Below are 23080 nucleotides of genomic sequence, written 5' to 3'. Positions count from 1 at the left end.
TTTGGAGGATGAGCTGAAACTCTACATGGAGCAAAATGTGCAGCATTATGGGAGGCTCTTCTTGGTGGGGACTGGAGGTGGAATAGGAGGGAAAGGAGAACATCTGATTTTGTGGTTGTTTTGCTTTGAGAGGGTTGTGTGTGTGTGTGGGCAGGGTGCACCTGTGCAAAGCAGTACCCAGGATCCAGGTGTCTGCTTGGTGGTTTTTGTGGTCACCAGGTAGGCATACTTAGGCATGCGTAAGCCTTCAGTGGTGGTAAATCTGGGGGTTTCACTGCTTTTTTCCCCTTGGCATCTATTGTTTAAAAAAAAACACGATCTGTTCAGAGAGATCAGAGCTTTTGTAATGGTACATTTACATACACTAGAGATCTTTTGATAAGCACACTGTGAGAAGTCTTGACTTAGTTGACTTGGTGCAGGCACTGGGAGAAGTTGATTCCATGTGCTGAAGCACTTTTATAACAAATGACAGGTAATAATGTTCTCTCCTGCAAAACCAATGACCTCTTAGGGGACTGGCAGGTGAAGGTCTACCTTAACTTCTAGTGCAAGAGCCATATTGTTTAAAGATGCATGTATGCATTCCAAGCGTGTACATAATCTCAAAAAACTTGCTTTTTCTTTCTCTTAGAGGGTGAAAGACAATAAGCAAGAAACTGAAGATTTGGGATCTGCAAAGAAGACATTTAACATCTCTGTCAGTGGAGGTAAAAAAAAAAAAAAAAAAAAAAAAAGGAGAGAAAGGGGGGTATCTCTATTACTCCATTCATTGCGCAGCAGTCTCGAGACTCCTGCAAATACCGCTTTAGTGCGGGGAAGGAAGTGTAAAGCACTCATGTACCCCATTGCTGTAATGTGGCTACTCCGAGAGGGATTACACTTACCATAAAAGAACATGCACCTGGTCAGGCATGAAGCGTGTTAACCTCGCTGTTCGTAAAGAAACTTCCAGGGGATCTTGAGTAACACAGAAGCCATCCAAACCCTGTCTAGGTTTGACTTTGTTTCCAGTAATGTATGCAGGGGAGTTGTTTCAGAGGTCGTTTAGAAAAATGCTGCCTGTGAAGTACCAGCATCTTGCTCTGCAGCAAGGTAAGTGATGCTTGACAGTGTCCCACCTGATCGTCCTGTGACCACAGTGTGACTGGAGATGAACTTGAAGCATCCCTCTAAGTACTTGCGTGGGGCAGGCTGCTTTGCAGAGAAAGTTGTGCAGTGTTGTAGAGCTGGCCTGAGTCACCAGCTGTTGCATTTCTAGGTGACTCTTCTGCCGTGGTCTGAAAAGGCATTGCTCTCTTGCAGATGTGGATGGCTTGATTACCCAAGCTTTGCTGACTGGTAACTTTGAGAGCGCAGTAGATCTCTGCTTGCACGATAACCGCATGGCTGATGCCATTATCTTGGCCATCGCAGGCGGACAAGAGCTGCTTTCTAGGACACAGGAAAAGTACTTTGTGAAGATGCAGAGCAAAATCACCAGGGTATGTATTTTCAGCTAAGAAACAACCTGCATCTAGACCCCTGACAACCCCCTTTTCACCTTATAAGTTTTCTTGCTATCTCACGGGTTTGTTTCTGTGGGAAGCTAATATGTATTCCAGTTTTCCACAATGTCTCAGAGCAAAAGGATTTTTTTAAATATATTTGATAGATAAGGAGAGAAGAGGCGCAGTGCATGGATATCACTAAAGTGTTCTTCACCTTGTTTCCAGTATCTCTGAGATGCATGTACACTAGTAGATTGTCACTGATAAATATCTTAAACAGTGTACTCTTCAGTCTCCTGACATGTTTTCAGGTGCTGTGCAGGATCTGTGCTCAGTGCCAATAGCTTTAAGTAATGCCTGGGATCAATCTGAACAGATTTTGCTGATGCTTTGTTTCGCTGCGTGCACAGAAGGTAGCTAATTATATACAAGGTAATCTCAGCACGCTGCTGCTGTGTGCAGGAGACAGCATATTAGGGCCAACCAGTTATTGATTCTTGTCAGATTTCTGCCATGCTAGGGACTGCTGACGCTGCTCTTCTAAATCTTCCTTTGTGAGTACTGACGTGACTAGCAAAAGAAGGATGAGACGGGAGAAGTGGCCTTAGAAGAGCACAGGACAGTTGGTGTCTAGCAAGGATGGGTGCTTTTACAGGAGGGGAGAAAGTTCCTGTTACTCTTCAGCAGTCCACTGGCAAAGAAGGGTGTTTGATGCAGTAGCGGGAGGCAGCCTATAAACTGGGCAGCTGCTGAAGTAGTTTCCTGGAGCAGGACTGACTGCCACACAGCACGGTCATTTGGGGAGTTAGAGCACCCAGCCTCACAAGCTGCAGCCAGCCCCTAGGTGGAATTTTGTTGGTCACCATCTGTGAGCCAGTTTGAGATGGGAACGGTTTGCATTTCTAGTATGACAAGAGGAGAATCTCAAGTATTAACACTCGGCAGGGTTTCTTCCCCCCAGCTTCTTTGCTGCATTTGGTCTAAACAAAAGAGAACTTGGTACCGGGTGGGAAATGTGTGCTTTACTGAGTTCATCCTTTAGAAAAAGGTGTTTTTATGGAGAGCTGACCAGTTATCTCTGCCTGCGCTAACAAGTATGCGATGACCTTGTCGTTATGACCTTGTAGTTGTTGTTCAGGTGGTGGTGTTTCTTTTCTGGCCCAAACTGTGCCCTTAGCGCTTGTTCAGCTGTTTCTGAGCTTGAACTCTTGGCATGACAAGGGCATTGTTCGCTAGATTGAAGCACAGCTGCCAAGCCTGTCTTTTGTCTGAAGCAGAGTAACTGGAGGCGGAGTTTGAGACGGAAGAAACTGGAATTTCACTTTCAGGGGTTGTGAATAGACAGCCTGTGTGCATGAGTGAAGGGTCAGGTTACCACAGCCAGCTCAGATGCAGTGGGAATAAGTCAATCAGTAGATAGAAATTACACTGTACTGGGGAAAAAAAAAAAAAAAAAAAGGAAATCCTACCAAGATCTTAACTGTGGTCTCTCTCCTTTGGCCCCAGCTCATCACTGCAGTCGTAACAAAGAACTGGAAGGAGATCGTGCAGTCTTGTGATCTGCAGAATTGGAGAGAGGCTTTGGCTGCTGTGCTCACTTATGCCAGGCCGGATGAGTTTGCAGCCCTTTGTGGTAAGGATGCTTTACAGACCAATGATATTTATCCCACTTAATGCAAAAACTACACTTCGCCGCTGTTTTTTTCCCTTCAGGTAAATTATTTTAATGCCTCACTAGCTTCTTTGATGGGTCATGCAGTTCTGCAGTACCATTGCAGAGGAGGAGAGGAACCTCTGGGGTACTGTATTTCTTGTATGTTCCCTGTTTTTCTGGGCCCAGAGGGGACACCTCCAAGCAGCTGTGTTTGTGCACTGCCTTCTGTGCACAGCCACTGGTCTCTGTTTCAAAATGGGTTCTGACAAAGTTGATGTGACAGGTGTCCCAGCCAAGGGATCAGTTTCCTGGAGTGTTTCTCCATGGAGCACAAGCGGAAATGTTTTAGAAAAGCTCTTCGCTCTTTACCGACAGTGTTTTGACTTGGAGGAAGATGCGCTCTTTCCCAGGCACTGAGCAATTAGCATGCCTGCCTTCTCGTGTGCTGTGTGGCAGGCAGTTGGCCGGGTTTGCGCAATCCATAAGGAAGTTTTATTGCCAATACTTACATGTCCGATGCTTGTGTGCCTCTTAGATGTCAGCCACGGTGTCTGTCGAGCTGTACAGACGTGTTTCAGCACACACAAGCCCTGAGCATTTTGACAGCTTTGCTCGCAGTTCCTTGGCTGTCATGTGCTCACTGTTCTGAGTGAGGATCCACAAAAAGCAGATGATAGAGAGGGTGATGATGCCCCAGCCTCTTGTCCTCTGTCATGTCAGCTGGTGGACTGTCCTCTCTGATGTGCCTCAGGTTTGCAGGCACTTGGCAAGTCCTTGCTGCCACAACATGAGCTCCCGCCGAGGTGACCTGTGCTGGACACTGAAGTATGTCCTCACTGATGGAGCCCAGAGGCAATATTTCTTCTCATGGTGCTAAGGAGATGCACAACAGGTGTTGAAAGCTTCCTGTGTGCCAGTAGCAATGGGGAGATCTGCGAGGTGGTTAACAAGCATCATCTTTGCTCCTGTTTTCCTTAGATCTCCTGGGTAACAGGCTGGAGAGCGAGGGGGACAGCCTTCTGCAGACGCAGGCCTGTCTCTGTTATATCTGTGCCGGCAATGTGGAAAAGCTTGTTGCCTGCTGGACCAAAGCTCAGGATGGAAACAGCCCCTTGTCTCTTCAGGTTGGTATTGCTGTGACGAAAGAGGTTGGAAGTAACAGAGGGGGATCCTATGGTGCTTAAATCAAATGACCTGTGTAGAGTTTTGATGAAGATAGCTGCTTATCTACCAAGATGCAAAACTTTTGCTTCTGGAATGGGTGTTTTTAGTAGAAATGACAAGTATATATGGTATCAGAAATTACTTGGTGAGACACGATGGGCCTGGGGTCTGTTCTGTTCTTTGTGGGGTCGGGCTAACACGCTTTCTGTATAAGAGGCCCATGGGAAGTCTGAGGGCCTAGAGTGCGTTTGTAAAGAAGTGACTTGGAATGGTCACATCTTCTGCAATAGGTGTATACTTGTATGTTTTTGTTTCTGGAATAGATGGCTTAAATATTAAGGGGGAGAAATCTAATAAATATGATTTAAATGTAGAGAAAAACTGTAGGAGGGTTCTCATGAACGTTGTCTCTAGGGGTTTGCATATACGAGGTTTGGTTTCCAGCAGTGAAATACATCACATATAGCAAATATCTTGGGAGAATAGGAGGATTGATGACAGTGAAATGAAGCAATTATTGAGTAATTTATTTTATAGTGTAATCTTAGTTTCTTCCATCTGTTCACGGCCTTTGAAGGACAAGTTTTAGAAAGTACTCAAAGTAATGCTACCTGATCTTGCTGTAATTCTCTATCTTTAGAAAATTAAAGGGACTGGAGTAATTTGGATATTACTTTATTTTTTTCTCCCCACTTGCAAAGTGAAAAGTTCTTACCCATCTCTTGAGTGTGGTGGCTTTGTTAGACTTGACTTCTGTGTGAATTGACATTTTGATTCCGTTGTTTTGCTCTCTCAGTAATATTGAAAAATAAGTCGTAATTGGTGTGCTTGTTAACTATGGTAAGAAACGGCTGAAAGTCCTACAAGCTGGTGGGTTTTGTGATAATTTTTTTACTTGCCTTTTTTGAAGTACTGATTCGTTAGGACAAATGCAAGTCTATTACTGAATAGTCAGTCAACACTCCTTATTAGCGAAGTATTGTTGAAATCCTTTGTGGTGCACTCTTTTAAATCCGTCATTAGATTTGAATGATGGCAAATGAGTATTTGCAGTACCTTGCAATATAAATGTAGTTAGAGGAAGAAAATAGGAGAAGATGAGAAAACTACCAGGAACATGTTTCTGTAATTTAGCACTAGGTAGAAACCCAGCCCAGAGCACCTCTGGTAGTTGGGGATGTACAAGGAAGGCAAGACAGGGAGCATTCCTGGTGAATACTGGGAAAACCCTCCTCACAGTAACAGCCAGAAAGCCATAGACAAGTCTCCCAGTGCAAGTGTTAGATGCTTTTGATTCAGGTGGTTAAGAACTGACTTAGTCAAATGCTGCAAACAGATAAAAAGCGCCCCGGCTTGAATAGCCCTACTCTGATAGTGGTGATGGGCGTGAAGATTTCCATCCAGGCTCACTGCTCTCACCAGAAGTTTTTACAAAAGAATATTCTTCTGGTGCACGTGCTCAATGCTGCTAGGGCCCTGAGATCCTGTTTAATAACCTTATTCTTTTGGCATTGAGATGTAGCTGACACAGCTTTGCCATTTGAAGGCACTTGGTGCACAGTTGCTGTTTGCTGTTGTTGTCCCACGTTGCGCACAGGGGCATCCATCCAGCAAACCTGCACTTTTGGCCTGGACTTCTCATCGGGTGAGAAGGATCCTGTAGGGCTGCTGAGTAATGGGTTGGCTCTTGTTCTCATTTCTTGTTTCCTTTGTCCTGACCTCCTAGGATTTAATAGAGAAAGTCGTGATCCTGCGCAAGGCTGTGCAGCTCACCCAGGCTGTGGACCCGAATGCTGTGGGGGCCCTTCTGGCTGAGAAGATGAGCCAGTACGCCAACCTACTGGCTGCCCAGGGCAGCATTGCTGCAGCTCTGACCTTCCTGCCCGCCAGCACCAACCAGGTATGTGGCCTCTGGGCTTCTTGCTCCTCCCTCACTGTTAACAGGCACACTTTGATCAAGCAAAGATCTCTGTGTAGTGCAGTGTTCACCTGCAAAACTGCCTTTGGAAAAACTCCTCAGTGTGGTGGTCAGGCTGTTGACCTTGCTGAGCTGGCAGCATGGCCTTGTTCTTCTCCATCTTTATTTCTTAGCCTCATCCTTGCAGCCACTGTCTGCCAACAAGGCTGTCATTGCTGGTACAAACCAGGTACATGTGTACCTCGGTACTTGCTTCTTTGCTTTCTTTCATTTTCCCCTCTTCCATCAGCTGGTGTTAATAGGCAGGCTGGCTTGGGAGCGATGCAGCCTGAGGAGGGAAGCAGGTGCAGGTTTCCCAATGGCAGTAAGGCTGGCCCAGTAGCTGCCTTTCTCCTGAAGGAAAGATGGATTCCAGTCCAGTAAAGCAGAGCAGGCTTCTTAGAGGCAGCTTGTTGGCGTGTGGCTGGTCAGCTGCTCGGTGGGATGCACTGGGTGGTGGGCAGTGCAGTTAACCTTCTTTCCTTGTCCTCTGTCCACAGCCAAACATCGTGCTGTTACGGGACAGGCTTTGCAGAGCCCAAGGGGAGCTGCCGGTGAGACAGGAGGCCGTCAAGGCACCGTACGACAGACAGCCCATGCCCAAAGGACGAGCTGGCCCTGTGGCAGGGCAGATGCAAGGGCCTCAGGCCGCAGCACAGCAGTATTACCAACAGGTAATTGGTTTTTGGCAGTTGCTGCAAGACATCGTGCTTGGGTTCTGGAGCATGATGCAGAGGGCACTTTGTTTTCCGTTCTCTTGGGCCATGCTGGGGCTCTGAGATGCACCTTCCAAGCAACCTTGGGGGGGGGGGGGGCGGGAATGATAGGTGCTGCTCTTCAATCAGTGCGGATGCCTTATTTATTCATCATCTGGAAATATCCCTCACACCTTGTCAAGTAGCCTGGGTTTGAAGATGAGTTTGAAAAGCCCTCCTGACCATGCTTAAGGGGAGTGTAGGTAGCATGGGCAGGTGGGATGGTAGCAGGCCTGGGCTGAGCGTCAGCTGTGCCAGAAGACAGACCAGGTGAGTATGGGACTGTGGGGGCTGGGAGCTGTGCTGGGATGAAGAGGAGGACTGGGGAGGCAGGTGCCCTGGTTTTACCTGCAGGCTGAGGATGGTGCTCATCAGACTAGGAGGCGGGATGCTGGCCACAGCTTTTTGCAGAGCGGAGTTGCACTCACGGCATGGCTCTTGGCCATGTGCAGAGGAGGCGGGTGCAGGCACAGGCGTGTCACTGCACTTGGAGCACAGAAAAATGGGGGCAGGATGGGAGAACGGCTGGGACGAGGTGGGGAGGTGGGCTTTGTTCTCTCCCTCTTAATGACTGGGGGTGCCTTTGCCTTCTCTTGAGGGTGTTAACAAGGCAGCCTTCTGAAGGGACAAAGCCTTCATCCCGTTTGTACAGCGTTACCTTGCTAACACAATTGTATCTGATGTTAAATGCATTGCTGCTAATAATGAACTCAGCTATTCTGTGCTGCCTGTCTGACCTCCCTTCCTGTAACCAATGAGCTGCAATGAGAAGCGATGCTACGTTTCCCTTCTGGCTGTGGAAAACAGCACCTTGCCTCTAGATGGCATGAGCTTAGCAATGCTTTTCACAACACAGCCCCCCATTTCTCCTCCTGTCTCCCAAATGCCTCAAGCTATTATTTAAGAAAGCTGAGCACATGATTAAAAGCCTGCAAGTATCACAGGCCCTGGAGCACACTGAGGGATTTGCCCTCTGTGCTTTTGGCTTTGTGCTCAGCAGGAGCTACAGGAAGGGCTTGCAGCAGACAGGGCCAGGTCCAAGAGGTGCCCAGTGGTGTGTTGGTGAACCAGAATGGAAACAAATTACATACTTAAGCCTTATTATCTCTTGGTTGATTTTTTTTTCCCTTTTAAGCAAGTGGGTATATTTGACTTGCGGAAAACAGACTCCACAATCAATAAGATTGTAAAGTAGGTATGTTTATTCAGCGCTGGGCAGCACGGGGGGTAGTCCCACCGAAGTCGTGCACACCTGACACAGCAATTTGCTGTGGTTATATGCAGCAAAGAGTTACATACGCATGAAGTTTCACGATGAGCCTATACATATTCATAATCTGTCCCCGCTTCATATTAAAATTAGTTCCAAGGAGTAATTTCCATAAACTCCTCCCGTCTGTGCTTGCACAGTGTATTCTGGTGGTGGTCGTCGGGGGTCATGGGGATGAAGATTGATGACTCTTCCTCGTCACCGCTGGTTGACTTTTTGTCCTTGTGCAGACTCAGTTGCTCCTTGGCTCTTGTCCATCCGCAGGACCAGTTTCTACCAGTTTCTTAAGGCAGGCTCACACTCTTATTAGGAGACTGACCTTGGTAAGGGGCCCAAGGCTTCTTGCTTTAATTAATTTGCACAATGCACCGTAGTTAGCAAAGACACTAAGTAGCATCCTAGTTTAATGCCATCAGTGCTCCATCTCTACTTGATAAGAGTCTCCTAACTCCCTCTCCCATATTCGCTTGTTCCAGCTTGAGGCGGCATTTCTGTAATTGTTGTCCCTAATAGGAACATATCGTTAAACTTCCATTTCTTTTTGTCAGAGGATTTCACACCGTTTTTCATTTTTTTCAAATAAAAATGCACAAATGATGGAGGGTGGACAAATCTTTTAGATAACTCCAGGGTTAAAAGCCTTATGCAAACGTTCACAGCAGCTGTTGTACAGCTGATGGCAGCATTGGCCTTGGCACTGCATGGGGTTAGAGAAAGACATACCAAAGTTGTTTGAGCTTTCCTTCCGCCTGCGCTCAGGGAGAAGCAGTTAGCATTAAGATGTTTGTGCCTGTGCAAGAGCTTAGTTTCAGATTTTAATTTCTTTAATGCATCAGAAGCTCAATTTAAATGCCTTGTGTGAAGCAGTACGTTTGAATGTAACAAAGGATTTGTGATTTCCAGCTGTGGTTAGCGATGCTCAGTGCCATGCAGTAGCCTGATGCACAATAGGATGCAATAGGAGTACGTGATAAAAAGGGCTTAGCAGTAGTCATGTTGTGGGCAAACCCAGCTTCGCTGGCACATGTAACACTGCACTCGCTCCACAGCCTTTTGTAGCTTCCTCTTCACTGTGTTTCATCTTCACTTTGTGATTTACTTCGGCTCCAGTGCATGGTGATTTCAGCAGTCCTGAATGCACTTTTTCTCCTTCCTGTGTGATTTTTTTTGGCTTTGTTGGAAGTGCCAGCATGCAAACCTTTCTCTGTTCACTTCTTTGCATCTCAGTTTGTGAAACCCTTTAGACTTTCTTAATGTTTTGTTTTCCATGATTGGTGTTTCTTTGTTCAATTCAGGTTAGAATTGCCCCTACTGTCACTACCTGGAGTAACAAAACTCCCACTGCCCTTCCCAGCCATCCTCCTGCAGGATGTCCCTCTGACACACAGGTATAACCTTCATTACTCCTCTCTGAGCCCCTGCTCCACCCCGTAAGTCCCCCGGTGCAGGCTGCGTGCTTGATGCAGTCTGGCGCGGATAGGCGGAAGGAGCAGCAGCTTTCACTGTACTCAGGTTTTGCTCCTCTGCATCCTCTGTTGTACATTTTTGTTTTTAAAAAAAGATAATAATTCAGTTTTTCACCTTCACCCAGATGAGTGGCTCTGGCAGGCCTCACATGGTAGCTCAGGGTGATCTGAGTCCAGTCCGTGCCCCACACTGGGATATTTCAAGTGTGACAATATGTTTTTTCTCCCTCCTCTCTCCTGTGACGCGTCAGAGTTAATGTGAAAGTCATTCAGTTGAAAGCTGTGGATGGCAGGGCTCTCTCAGACTCGCTGGGCGGCAGGCAGTGCTGGCGAGGAGCTCTGCCTCGAGCAGGAAGCTGCGTGCTCCTCTGCTGCTGCTGAAGTCGCGCTGCACATGCAGGCTGTGCTTTGTGTCACGCAAGTGTTTGCCCCTGTGTCGGTGGCTTTTCAGGGAAGGTGGCTTCAGGCCTCTTAACTGTGAACTGATGATTTCGTTACGGTTCTGCTTCGGCGCTGCTGACCATCACTGACTAAATCCTACCTCCCCCCACGCTTTTTCCTCGTTTCACAGGGAGACAACCCACCTCCTCCAGGATTCATCATGCCGGGAGCCGTTAACCCCAGCGCGCCGCAGCCAGCCGCGTCCTCAGCGTACAGCATGTACTCGCAAGCAGGGGCCCGGCCTGCGTACCCGCAGAGTGAGTAGCTGCAGCTCCCCTCTCCCTCCCGCCCAGCTGGACTGGCCAGGGGATAATGGGGGACGTTACTGGGGGCAGCCAGCCCCCTCCTTGGCGTTGGGAGGGTTTAGACCAAGCCAGTCCGATGCTTTTTGGCCAGAATCTCCTGAGGTGACCTCAAGAGATGGGTGGAGAAGAGATGGTGAAGTTGAAGAGCTGCGGGGCCCCTGGTGAAAGGCTGTGAGCTTGCATTGGCTCCCCGAGGATGTGGTTCACTTCCTGGGCATAGGCTTGCCATTGATGCAAACCCTTCCAAGAGGCACCGTGGGGACTGCAGCGTTCCAGAACCCTGCTGAGCGGCGTGGTGGCTCAGGGGAGGAGGAGAAGGGGGCTCCCTGCAGCCGAGGCCATCCTCCCCCTTGGCTCCCAGTGCGAGGCTGAGGTTGGGAGCGGTTCTCAGCTGGCTGGCAGTGCTGGGAGCGCCGGGCTTTGGTCTGAGGGTGGAAGGGGCAGGAAGCAGAGAAAACGTGCCCCTTTGTCCTGAATTACTGACTGAATCTCTTCTTTTCTCCATTTGTAGCATATCAGGCCACACAGCAGTACTCTTTCGGAACGGGGGGACCAGCTCTCTATCAGCCTCAGCAGCCTCTCTCTGCCCCTGCTTCAGCCTCTTACCCGAACCCTGCCACTAACACCACCCCTCCCTACCTGCCCTCTGCCCCTGCCCACCCTGCGACCGCCCCGCTGTACCCGGGGCAGCCTCAGCCCTCCCCCACCGGCCCCAACCCTGCCTCTTCCTTCCCCCTCCCTCCTTCTGGTGCATCCTTTCAGCATGGCAGGCCAGGACTTCCAGCAACTTCTGTGGCTTATGCATTGCCTACTGGACCAACAGGTACTCTGCCTGCAGCCAGTGACCTTCCTGCATCCCAGAGAACAGGTCTGCGCTTGGACGGGGGGCAGGCGGGGAGAGGGCGGGTTTATTAGCTCGGTAGCTCACATGCCTGTGTGCACACTGCCTTGTGAATGCTCTGTACCAAGTTGGCTTGTGCCAGTTGAAAGCATTTCTAAACCACGTGTCATCGTCTCTGTGCATCTGGTGATGCTACGGTCGTGTCGCTGCAGCCAGGGCTTCCTGATCAGGCTGGGTCTGCCTTGTGCCAGCGAGACCTCCCTGCATGCGCACAGCTTGCGTGTGGCCCAGGACGTGGTGCTCCAGCATCGTCTCCTTAGGAGGCTGTCGTATCCAGCGGATGGGTGGTGGCGCGGCATTAACCTCCTGAGGCTGGCACCAAAACCTGCCACCTGCTGAGCGAAAGAGAAAAACGAGCGAGTTCTCATAATTGCTGCAGAGCAAGTCCCAGTTATTCCCGCAGAACACTTCTGCAAATGGAATTCGTCAGCTTGTCCCTGTTTTGTGAGCAGCAGGTCAAGCCCAGGACTGGCAGCGTGTTTAATTCAAATGGCATTTCCTGTGGCATCAGCTCACTTTTTTTTTTTTTTTTTTTCCCCTAGCCACATAGCACAGTGGGGTTTACTGTAGCTGTCAATGCCTTAAAAGATAATCAGAAGTGATTTAGAAATGCTTTTACATGGCCTCTTTCCCAAATGTTAATCAGAAGCAGCTGTGCGTGCCTGGCCCTAAGAGCATGTTTGAGCACACACCAAGGTGAGGAGCGATGTCTCCTGGCGGCCCTCGGGACTGCCGGAATGTATTTGTGCTTGCTGTGGGACACGGACCTTGCTGAGTTTAACAAATCTGTCTCTTGGCTGGCAGCCCTGTTAAAACAGCAGCTTGGTGTACATCGGGCCTTGCAGGAAACGTGCTTCACGTCCAGGGGTCCAGCTGGAGAGTCAAGGACCAGACCTAAGAGCAGAGGGGATGTTAGGCAGGATCTGAGGGATGTTTCAGGGACGCTGACTGGCTGGCCCTAAGGACCACACTGTGACTCCCTGTCGTTGGGGTGACGCAGTGCAGAAGAGGCATCTTGCCTTGGTGTTGGCAGCAGACCTGCAAGTAGGTGCTGCTGGAGGCTGGGAGCACACCGTGAGCACACTGCCTTCGCTCACAGGCACGTGTTTTTTGCAGAAATGTGCTCCAGTAAGAAACACAAAGGAACGCAGCCTTCGGGGCTGTGAGGCAGGGAAGAGGTGTTTTCCCTCCATCCTGCAGCCACGCTTGGTGTCCTCTCTGTTACCCTTGCAGATACCCTACTGGGACCTCCCTCGTCCCTTTGTTATGGGACAAATCAGACGTGAATCTCTAAGCCGGAGGGATTAATGAAAATGTAAAGGAAGAGTTGTTGGAAAGGGTCCTGGGCCTAGGGGTTGGAGCAGTACACGATAATGCAGACAGCGTTGCTCCTGCACCTCCAGATAGATGCAGGGAGCAAGAAAACTGTTTGTTCTTGTCCGTTTTACTACTGTGCTTGCGTCACTGGCAGGCACGTTGGAGGTGGTCGCTCACGAGGTTTGTGGCGTTAACGGCGCGGTGCTGTGATCCGTGGTGCGCGCTCAGCAGGGGAGGCTCTCTGCTTCCCCAGCAGTAGAAACAACGGACAGCGAGGATGACACCGGCCTATTTTTAACACCCTTGTGCAATTCACATCGGCTGCGGTCTCACACATCTGTCCTCGGCCACTGTAATAGAAGGGAAGTTGAAGTAGTCATGATCAGCGTTCCCTTGCCATGTTTCCTTCCAAACTGAAGAGCTGACTGCTGTGCTTTTTACACATTGTTCTGAGAAACCGCCAGCGCTGTTTGCATTTCTCCCCATAGCCGTGGTGAGAAGGCAGCCGGCACGAGGCGCCAGGCCCTCAGGAACCCAGTTGGAGTGTGATTTCCAGGGCTGTGTGGCAGGGGTGGGCTTCAGGGCACTGCGACGTGTGCCGGGACCGGGCTACTGGCGCGCAGCCGCTGCCTGCAGCTAGAGAGCCGTCGAGAAGGTAGAGGTACCCAACAAGCACACTCTGTCTCCTTCTCATTTATACATTACTCCTTTCAAAAAAACACACAAATAGGAAGGGGAAAAAAAACTTGCTGCGTAAATGCTGCAATTAGTGTGTCTAGGCTTTATATGCTTCGCCAGCAACACATCTTCCAGAAAAGCAACACTGCTCAGGGCAAGGTGCCTTGGTATAAGATCCCCCAGAACTGCAGCAATAAATCTTAGCTGTAACTCTGTCTGTTGTGATGCAAAGCATGTAGCTGCGCTGGTCATGGCTTTGGAGTGCTGTGCTTCTGGGTTTTGTGGTGGTCTGGTACAGGAACATCAGGTTTCACTTTGCAAATGCGATTCATTAAGGGTGGCTGGGAGAATGATCTAAAATTCGGAGTCTTGAATAGCACCCAGCCTGTGAACTGGTTTGGGTTTAGAGATGCACTTAAAAATAAACAGTTCTATTAAGATCTCAGATTTTTTGCAAGTGTATACAACCTGAGTATGTCAAGCCATACTTAGGCTCCAGTCAGCAACTAAGCCCATCTTTATTTTCATTTTCAGCATCTCTCTTTGAACCTGCTTTGAAGGGAGTTGTAGTTTTCAGGGTCTTGAATCTTGTTTCATATTGTGAGCTAAGGGACGTGTTTGCAGCAGAGCTACAGGCACATCAGACCAACATCAGGGACAAGGATTGTTAAATCCTGGTGTTTCTCTTCTCTTTGAAGTGGTGAACAATGTGTTGGCTCTGTGGTGCCATCTGGATTTGTTGCTTGGCCAGCAGGTAGAGCATCTTTTCGCACAGGTGTAAGGCTCCTGCTTCTCCAAGGTACAAACGAGAGCCTTGACTCAGGAAAATAGGTGACATCCACCTTGAAGTCAAACCCTCAAAACATCTCCTGAAAAACTTTCTGCAATGGTAAAGTGATGGTGAGAAGATGGTTGCTAAGAGTAATGGTCTGTCAGTTGTGCTGGCCTGCGGGAATAGAAGATGAGAACACAGGAAGAGATAAAGAAGTGGGCCAGGACTCCGCAACTTCTCTTAGAAGTGACTAGAAACACTGTTTTACTGCATGGCGAGAGGAAGGGATTTGTTTTCGGGGTAGACAGACAAAAGCAATTTCACAGGGTGGGTTGGTCAAATGACTCCTGTCTCTCAATTGACATTTTAATTAAGTTAGGCGTTTTTCTCCTGACTTCTCATGCTTATTGAAACTAAATTGCTCATTTAAAATTACAGGCAGATTGTCTTATTAGTTTTTAAGAAAAACTTTTTTTTTGGTTCTCTTTGCGTTTTATCTGCAGAAAACCTACCAGCTCAAGACCAGGCCTCTCCCCTGGCAGGTGAACTAGGTACCTCTTACGCTGAAAATGATTACAGCCACTATGTGAAATTAATTAAACAAACATCAATAATGCATACGTTTCTCGGAGAACATTAAGTGCAATGCTGTTTGCCAATTAAAATTTAATCAAGTCAAACTTTAATTCCTTAATTAAAACCAATAACAACATATCTGGAGTTTTTAACCACAGAATCAAATGCTGTTTTGCCCCCCTTTTTTTTTTTAAAGCAAATTATTCCAGGAAATTAATATCAGACTGGGAGGTTTTCTTAATGTGCTAGCACTATCAGCACTGCAGAAGTTAGACTTCCTGTATCAGAAATACGCTGGGAAGGGATTTTGGTGATAGGGAGGAGCAGAGCCCCGGGGACGCTGGTACTGCCTTTGGTTCACAAGAAACCAGATGTGAAAGGGGGTTTAATTTGCTTTTCATTTACCCCACCAACGTGCTCTGGATGTGAAACTTGCTCAACAAAAGCACAGGAGAAAATGAAATTTCAGAACACTTGAACGAATTCTGCAGTGGTGTTATGTTCTGCTGTCTGAGGTGAATTGATCATTTGCTAAGTGAAAAACGCTGTGGTGAAAAAGTCCATTGGGCAAGGGTTTGGTTTGGGCTTTTTGTGGCTTTGTGCAATAAATCCTGATGGCTTGCCGAGCCCACGGTAAAGCTGACAGAAAATGCTGTGGTCCCGATGGCACGTGCTCTGCGCTGAGACGGGACCCATGTCTAACTCGCTAACGCTGAGCGTGGTGTGCTTGAGGAGCAAAAGGTTTGGCACAGAACACCACCCCGGCCTGGGAGTGAATCTGCTCAGACGTCCTCTGTTGTTCTTCAGCTCAAAACAAATTGGCTGTGTTGGACCAGGCTAGATTTGGTCGCCTTGATCCAGCAGCTCTGCTCTGCTTGCAGGGCACAAAGCACCCATAAACCTGCTATCGCTGGCAGGAGAAACCTGGCTTTATGGCTCCGTGTGTCTCCATGGTGGCTGGGTGATCTGGGCTGGAAACGTTTAAGGCTCCCCTTGTCTCTTATGCCTGTAATTACCGTGTTGTGTTGCTGGGGAACATGTATGAAAAAAAGTACCGATGACTAATGTCATATGGGCAGGAGAAACCTTCACAGGTAACCGTCAAATTGTATTAACACAGGCGGTCTGTGTGGCAGAGCTGTGTTTGGGCCATGGTAGGCAAGTGCCTGCCTTTTCACAGGGTCCATCTGTTTAAAGCAGTTATCTGGCAAGAGACATGCTGTTTAAAAACGAGACTCTGCTGGTAGAGCTGTGGCAGGGAGCCAGCCTGGCTGGGCTCAGAGGCAGCACCGTCTCTGAGGTACTCACGGTATCTGTTTTCTTTCTGTCCCAGGGCCTCAGAACGGCTGGAATGACCCTCCTGCCCTGAACAGGGCTGCGAAGAAGAAAAAGGTATTCAGTCTGGGAAGTCCTGCCTCGAAACAATTGAGTGCTGACCATTTCAAAAGCAGTAATTTAACCTGCTCTGGGGAAGCTTGTTGGCAGGAGAAGGAAAAAGAAGGGTTAGCTGCAAACTAAAGCCACGCCTTGTGAACAGAACGTGGCCTTCACGCGTTTGCACTATGTGGTATCTCTCTCAAAATGGTTAGGCCTCTAGAGATGGTGATTTTGTTCTAGAGTTGTTGTTGATAACAGCATTGATTCTGGTTTGAATGAAGAGAATACCTTGGACTGTGTTCAATGCAGTAAAGCAGATGAGTTTTTCCAGGGATGATACTTAAGCGAAATGATGAGGCTGTGCAAATTGTTATAGATTACTGACGATGCTGGAGCTGAAAGAAATTTATTCTGATTAAGGGGTGGACCCTGAGAGATCTGCTAAAAGTAAGATAATTTTCGTGGTACAGACAATGTAGTTCCGTAAAAACAATTTAGATTATAGCAGGACAAAATGACTGGGGATGGTTGGCATAGAGCAGAGTGAGCCTTTTCATCCCCTGGTGCTGCTTTCGTCTTGCCTATCTCCCCAGCAGTCAGTATCACTTGCAGGTGCTGTTGGGAAGCAAGACAGTCTGGAGTATGTGAAGTGTTCGTCACAAGGAAAAAAAGCTGGAGCAGGCAAGATAAGGTCTGTGCCAAGGCGAGGGCAGAAGTCTCCTGTGAGCCTGGGGTTTTGGTCTCTGCGGCTGGTTTTGAAGCTGTTGGAGGACAGTCCAGGGGTGTTTTGAGTGCTCCTGGCTGTCCCCAGTGCTGGGACGTGTCCTACAGGCAGCAAGCTGCCTTTCAGGCCTTCAGATTCTTGGGTAGGAGGGGAAGAGTTGTCAGTGAGAACAACTGCCAGACCTGAGGGCTTGAGAAGAATCCTTCTGCCAACAGGGCCTTTGCTACCGCTGTGTGTGCATCACGGCCACAATTTCTGCCACAGCTGGGGCTTGGGGGTCGGCTCCCCTCCAAAGGAGGAGCCGTGTTTAGTCCCATTGCCCAGGTGAGTGTTGAGCAGCCCTGTCCGAAATGTTCGTACACTTGTTATGCTCATGTCCGCTGCGTGAGGTAGAGATGGGCTATTACAAAATGACACTCTACATAGGCTATCGTAAAAAAGCAGGACTGTCTCGCATTTCATCCAACAGAATAATTTTCAACTGTTTTCTCCCTAACTAAGGATTTACTGTTTTGCTCTCAAAAGTCTGCCGTTGTGATTCACTGTATTTATAAGTGGTGGTGATGCAGTAACGGGAATATGTTTCTTGCTGTCCCAAACCACTAGATTAGTTCTGGCATCATTCCTTCAGGGTCGCGTTCAGTGTTGTGTAATAGTTCATTTTCTCTGTGCGCACCCAAAGAAACGTGCTTATAGGCATGGGAGCTCTCCTTTTCATTTGGATTCCCAGGTGATTTGTAGCAGAGACTAGCAGCTCATTTTCTTGTCTCTTCTCTCTACCAAATGTTTCCAAAATATCCACAAGTAAAGACTGGCTGATGCTCAGGGACAAATCTGAACTGCGCTCATAATCTGTCTCAGTGAAAACCTGTTTGCCAGAAGCTTGAAAGCCTTTCAGAAGCTTTCTCGGTGTGTGTTGCTAGCTGTGACCTACGTACTGCATGGGCAGAAAAGTAGTCTGGAAAGCAAGACACAAAAATCTAAATATAATGACCAATGGTAAGAACGGATACAGGTGTAGGTGGTTCTTTGCATGCAGCTGCCACCAGAGGAAGGGGATTCTGTATCGCCATCGATGCGGGGTATCACCCTGTACCGCAGGGGCTCAGCACCTCACCTGGCTGAGCTCCCAGGTGCTGGCGTGGGGAAGTCGGTGGGAGCTGGATGCTGTGCTCTGCCACCAGCAGTGTTGACGCTGTTCCTTCTTCCCCAGGTCCCCGATAACTTCATGCCCCCGGTCCCCATCACGTCCCCCATCATGACCCCGCTGGCAGACCCGCAGTCTCAGATGCAGCAGGCTCCGGCACCGCCCGCGGGCGCTCCCAGCTTCCAGGCTCCGCAGCTCCCCGCGGGGCAGCCGGCACTGCAGGGCCCCTACCCGCCTGCCCCCCAGCCCCTGGGGCCGTGCATCGTTCCTCCCGCTGTCTCCAAACCCAGCACCGAGGGGGCTCCGGGGGCCCCAATTGGCAACGCCATCCAGGTAACGTGACCCCGCTGTTTGGCGGTGGGGGGTTTGGACGTCAGCAGAGGCCTGTGGGATGGGAGGCTTGCTGTACTTCAGACGTGCTCTGCAGAGTTCTTAAGCACTAGTTTTGTGCCGTGAAGGCCTTTGGCTCCTGTAGCCTCCGCCTAGCTGCTCTCTTTGCAGTTAATTCACTAGTAATATGGAGTAACGAGCTGTTTCCTTTGCAACTCCAGAGGGAGTGGCAGCAGATGCTCATCATGTCACCTCCACGCACCCGCAGGGAAGAGGTAGAAGTTGTGCCAAGCTGGCTAGTAGTGCGACTGGGTTTAGTTAAAAAGGACGTGCGGTAGCAGAGTGATCTGGGAGGCCTGACTTGCTCTGTTTCTTAGCACGTGCAGGCACTGCCAACAGAGAAGATAACCAAGAAGCCCATCCCTGAGGAGCACCTTATTCTGAAGACCACATTTGAAGCTCTTATCCAGCGGTGCCTGCTGTCTGCCTCCGATCCAGTAAGTCTCTGCAGTGTTCCCAGAGTGTCCCTGTGTTGAGGAGCATGCACTGGTAGCTTCAGCTAGGCTGGCCATCACAGCCCGTCAGAAGGCTGCTTTGAGCAGCCACAAGCAATGCGTAGAAAAGCCACGTACAAAGGGCATGTGGGAATTCGGGGGCAGAGCGCAGCCCTGCTGACAGCCCAGCTGCCCAAGCAGCTTCGCTGTGGTTTCTTGTTGTCCTCAGCATGGGCAGAGCACAGTGGTGCTGTTCACAGCCAAGGAGATCCTGTTGGTGATAACCCGCTGCAGGAAACAACGAGTAGCTGAGGAGTGGAAGGTTATGGGCTGTAACACAGCCACTGGAGCTGGACAGGAAAAACATATCCTGTGGCAGTCGGTTCGTTCTGAGCGAGCCATCCATCTCCAAGCTTCTCATTTATCTCCAGCAGTCAGTGAAGAACACACTGCCCCACAGCCCAGGTGCTGACGGTTCACCTCACGCCTGCTGCATGCTGAAAGGTGGATGATGAAGGCTGGGGGTGTCAGGGGGGCCTCCCTGTGCTCGGTCAGCAGCCCAGACTCACTCTTCTGTGCTACCAGGAGCTGAGCTGTCAGAGAGCTCCGTGGCTGTGGGAGTATATTGGGCATTCGACGCCACTAGCGTTAGGTCTACTGTACCATTTCAGCTGGCTCTCTAGTTTTGACTTGATGTTTGCAGGTACTTCTTTCCCCCTTGGGTCTCAGCGCAACAGTTTCATGGCGGACTCACCCGATTCCTCCTTTGCAGAGCTTTTTAGAGGCCATAAACCCTGCTTTGGATGCAGCCCATAAGGTTCAACAGCCTTTGGTTGCTCAAAATCTTGTTTTTAAAAGTTACCCTGTAGAACAGAGGGGTAGAAGAAGCCAGATAGTGCAGGAGGCCCTCTGACCTTTTATTCCTTGAATGAGTCTTCCCTCTTCTCCTAGACACACAACAAAGGCAAAAGCATTCAGTTCACATCTGTACCCAGGGATTGCTTTTCTGCTCTGCCAACACAATTTGCTTCCTTGCTTCTTGTTCAGTCTTTGTTCTTAGGCAGAGCAAGCGTTCCTGGCACGTGGCGCTGAGAAACACTGCCCTGACTGTTTCCATCAGTTGTTGTCAGCACATGCGCAGGCACTGCTCAGTCATTGTATACCAAAGGGGAAAATGGGTACATGAAGAGCGTTACTGCTTAGGGCTGGAATGGGAAGCAGAGAGTCAGGAGAACAAACAACTTCAACTTGTGCCTAATTTCCTGTGGCTGGAGAGATGTCTTGCTGCATGTGGAGCACAAGTTATTTTTCCTTTCCTTAGCCATTTGTAAAATCAAGTAAACTCATGGATCTTTTCACAGGTTTTGAAAGAAACGTAGGAAGGTCATGTATCCGAGGGCATTACAAAGTCCAAAAGGCCATTCCTTAGCCGTTCCTAGCATGCTCTCTCTGTACGTGCCTCAGTCCCTTGACAGCATAGCCACTGCTGAGGGGACTTGCACAAGTGGCACGAGAGATCTGTGGCCTGTGTTCTCCTCTACGCCCTTTGCCATCCAAGCAGCTTCCCATAATTTCTGGCACAGCAGGCAGCCACCAGCCTGTCTTTACACCTGAGCTAGAGCATTCCCTGGCTTTTGTTTTCTCTCTGCAATTACTTAACCGAGGGAAAATTTCCCAGTAGCCAGGCAAGATGGCACTACCCTAGATGAAGATGTATTGATGTGTGTACTGATGGAGGAGAAAGTTCCAGTACTTACATGCACTGATACCATTTCTACTGCTGTTGACCTTCTACTTCTTTTTGCTTTTGTAATTGTAACCTGGATGATTTATTTCTGCTGTTTCTTGTTATTTTGGCCTAAAATCTTTTATTTCCGTAGCTGTTTGTAAAAACAAGCGGATAAAAATGCATTTCCCTAGCAGTTGCAGTGGCACTCCATGTGAAATTTAATGGGATTATTTTAATAGTCTTTTGTGGTAAGGTCATCCCAGAGACACCAATGGGTGGTTCACTCTATCATGGAAGTGGAAAGAATCTTTAAGAACAGGTACGATTAGGCTATTAGTTTTTCTGTTGACAGTGAAAACTTATAAACAAGTTTTTGGTTTTACTAGTCATATAATGAAAAATACAGCTAGAATTTGCTGTAAATGATAACAGAATTGTGCATACTCAGGCTTCAATGACTGCATGTGCCCCTAAGCTCTCCATGACATTATTAGATATTTAATTCCGGTAATATTTTTTCCAACTGTTACAGTGCTTTGCCAGTGAACCATAAAACAGTGCTCCTGCTGCAACTCGTGCTTTTGTCACTTGGCACACCAGCTATATCGGCGGGTTTTGCAAGTGTCCCTTTGGATGTACCTGTAAAGCTTACTATACCTGATAGGTAATGAGAACAGTTGCAGGTGGAGAACTGCGGTCATATCATCTGGTCTTTCCTAGCAAAACCAGGGGAGAAAAATTAAAATTGTGTTAACAAAATGTTTTCAACCAAGGAATTTGATGGGTTACATGGACTTCTTTGCAGTGGAATCAGCTCAGAATGGTGTCCTTACTGTTGCTAGTTTTTAATGTGTTTTTCTTTTGCAGCAAACCAAAAGAAAACTAGATGATGCGAATAAACGCCTTGAATGTCTATACGATAAACTTAGGGAACAAACAGTAAGTTTGTGTTTTGTGTTTTTTGTGTTTTTTTTTTTTTTTTAACATTTCACCCTCCATCAGATACTGGAGGCTATGGCTAGGAATTGTCGTGGCCCCCTTTGCAGTATGTAGCCACTGTGACTGTTCATTTCCGGCAGCGTGCTTCAGATGTGCCTGTGCAGACTTGGCAGTGTTGTGGGGTCACAGTGTTTATGGCCCTGTGCAGGGACTGAGGGCAGAGCCCCTTGCAGTAGGCAATAGGGGGATTGCGTCAGGAGGGTCCCAGTCCCAAGCTGGCAGAATCGGACAACAGAGTTTCCCCACTCCCAGTAGGGAATGTGAGATGCATGCAACCTGGAGTCAAAAAAAAAAAAATATGTTGCAGACATCCGAGGCTCACAGACTTGATTGGAAGTCAGAAGTTTGAAGATCTGGTATCTTTTCCAAAGGCTTCCAGAAGGTCTGTGGTAGAATAACAGACTGGCTTTATATCTCTTAGTACCTCTGTAGTGCTATCTTCTGCTTGAAGGCTGCTGTCGCACTTGTCAGCAGCTGTGCCCAGGGTGGAGCACCTCCAAAGGTTGCTATCCTTAAATCAAGGACCTAATTCCTGCACCTCCTTGAGGGCCAGAGATTGCACTCAGGACTAACTAGCACTGTTACTTTTTCAGGACTTAAGTTGTTCTAGCACTGTTACTTTTTCTCTGTGCTGAGCTGCCTTGTGTGGCTTCCTTACAGCTCTCTCCAACCATCGTCAGCGGCTTGCACAACATTGTGAAGAGCATCGAAACCCGCAACTACATGGAAGGACTGAACATCCACACGCACATAGTCAGCACCAGCAACTTCAGTGAGACCTCGGCTTTCATGCCCGTTCTGAAAGTTGTCCTCACCCAGGCCAATAAGTTGGGTGTCTGAAGAAACCCTGCACTTGCAAAGCCCGCAATGGAGGCTTATCCAAAGAAGTGCATTTCTACAGCAAACATGCAAGAAATGGACCAAATGCTAGTCCTCATGGCATGTTGCAGTAGAGCGCTGACAAATGGCATTACACTCTCCCTGCAGAATATTTTAGGCAGGCCTTGGAGCCCTGGTGCTTTTCTTTTTATTTTAATCGTTTCCTCATCCCTAATGATTGGTCTACAAATAGTGTATTTAATGGATGATACCCTGTATTGTCAGTTTTTAGATGCATGTTATACTGCTAAACGGCGGCTTTTAATAACAGATGTATGTGTGAAAACAAAAAGATAGGTTGTGTATCAGACCCTAAAACAGATTCTTCCCCTGCACCCCACTGTTCCTTATCCACCGGATTAAAGAGTCTGATCCTATTATAAGTGTATTTGGTCTTTCATTTTATGAAGCTGCTTGCAAATCTGTTATAACAATTTACATGTTAAATAGCTTAATTTTGCACAGGGGAAACTGAGCAAAATAGAGGCTACTGTGATATTTTCAATAAACGTTAATTTATTAAAATGTGTCTTGATGAAGTGCAACTTGGAGAGTTTGAACCTGGATTACAGTGGGGCAGCTTTATCTTGCTTCAGAGATACAAGGATATGTTGATCTCGCATGGATCATGAAAAAGCTCTGCTTAACATTTACA

The 23080-nt window shown here is 48.3% G+C and overlaps 1 protein-coding gene across 15 annotated transcripts in view; it reads left to right on the top strand.

The window, feature by feature from the left end:
• The window catches only part of SEC31A (SEC31 homolog A, COPII coat complex component), a 39814-nt gene extending 16864 nt beyond the window's left edge, over positions 1-22950 (top strand). For 2 of the 15 annotated variants that reach the window (XM_050710679.1, XM_050710678.1), the window contains 15 exons: positions 635-710; positions 1306-1484; positions 2997-3123; positions 4123-4268; positions 6035-6208; positions 6766-6939; positions 9586-9678; positions 10328-10454; positions 11014-11370; positions 14674-14721; positions 16080-16138; positions 18061-18327; positions 18702-18821; positions 21415-21486; positions 22207-22950. In XM_050710679.1, the coding sequence (XP_050566636.1) occupies positions 635-710; positions 1306-1484; positions 2997-3123; positions 4123-4268; positions 6035-6208; positions 6766-6939; positions 9586-9678; positions 10328-10454; positions 11014-11370; positions 14674-14721; positions 16080-16138; positions 18061-18327; positions 18702-18821; positions 21415-21486; positions 22207-22386 (2199 nt within the window). In that variant the 3' untranslated portion in view covers positions 22387-22950. The remainder of the gene's footprint in view (positions 1-634; positions 711-1305; positions 1485-2996; positions 3124-4122; positions 4269-6034; positions 6209-6765; positions 6940-9585; positions 9679-10327; positions 10455-11013; positions 11371-14673; positions 14722-16079; positions 16139-18060; positions 18328-18701; positions 18822-21414; positions 21487-22206) is intronic. The other 13 variants (XM_050710682.1, XM_050710680.1, XM_035555560.2 and 10 more) reach the window with 7 other exon arrangements.
• The last annotated feature ends 130 nt before the right edge of the window (positions 22951-23080 follow it).

The sequence above is a fragment of the Cygnus atratus genome, chromosome 4, assembly GCF_013377495.2.
Source record: "Cygnus atratus isolate AKBS03 ecotype Queensland, Australia chromosome 4, CAtr_DNAZoo_HiC_assembly, whole genome shotgun sequence".
Lineage (NCBI taxonomy): Eukaryota > Metazoa > Chordata > Aves > Anseriformes > Anatidae > Cygnus > Cygnus atratus.
The sequence above is the reverse complement of the archived record's forward strand: the minus strand, read 5'-3'. Positions and strand labels throughout refer to the sequence as shown.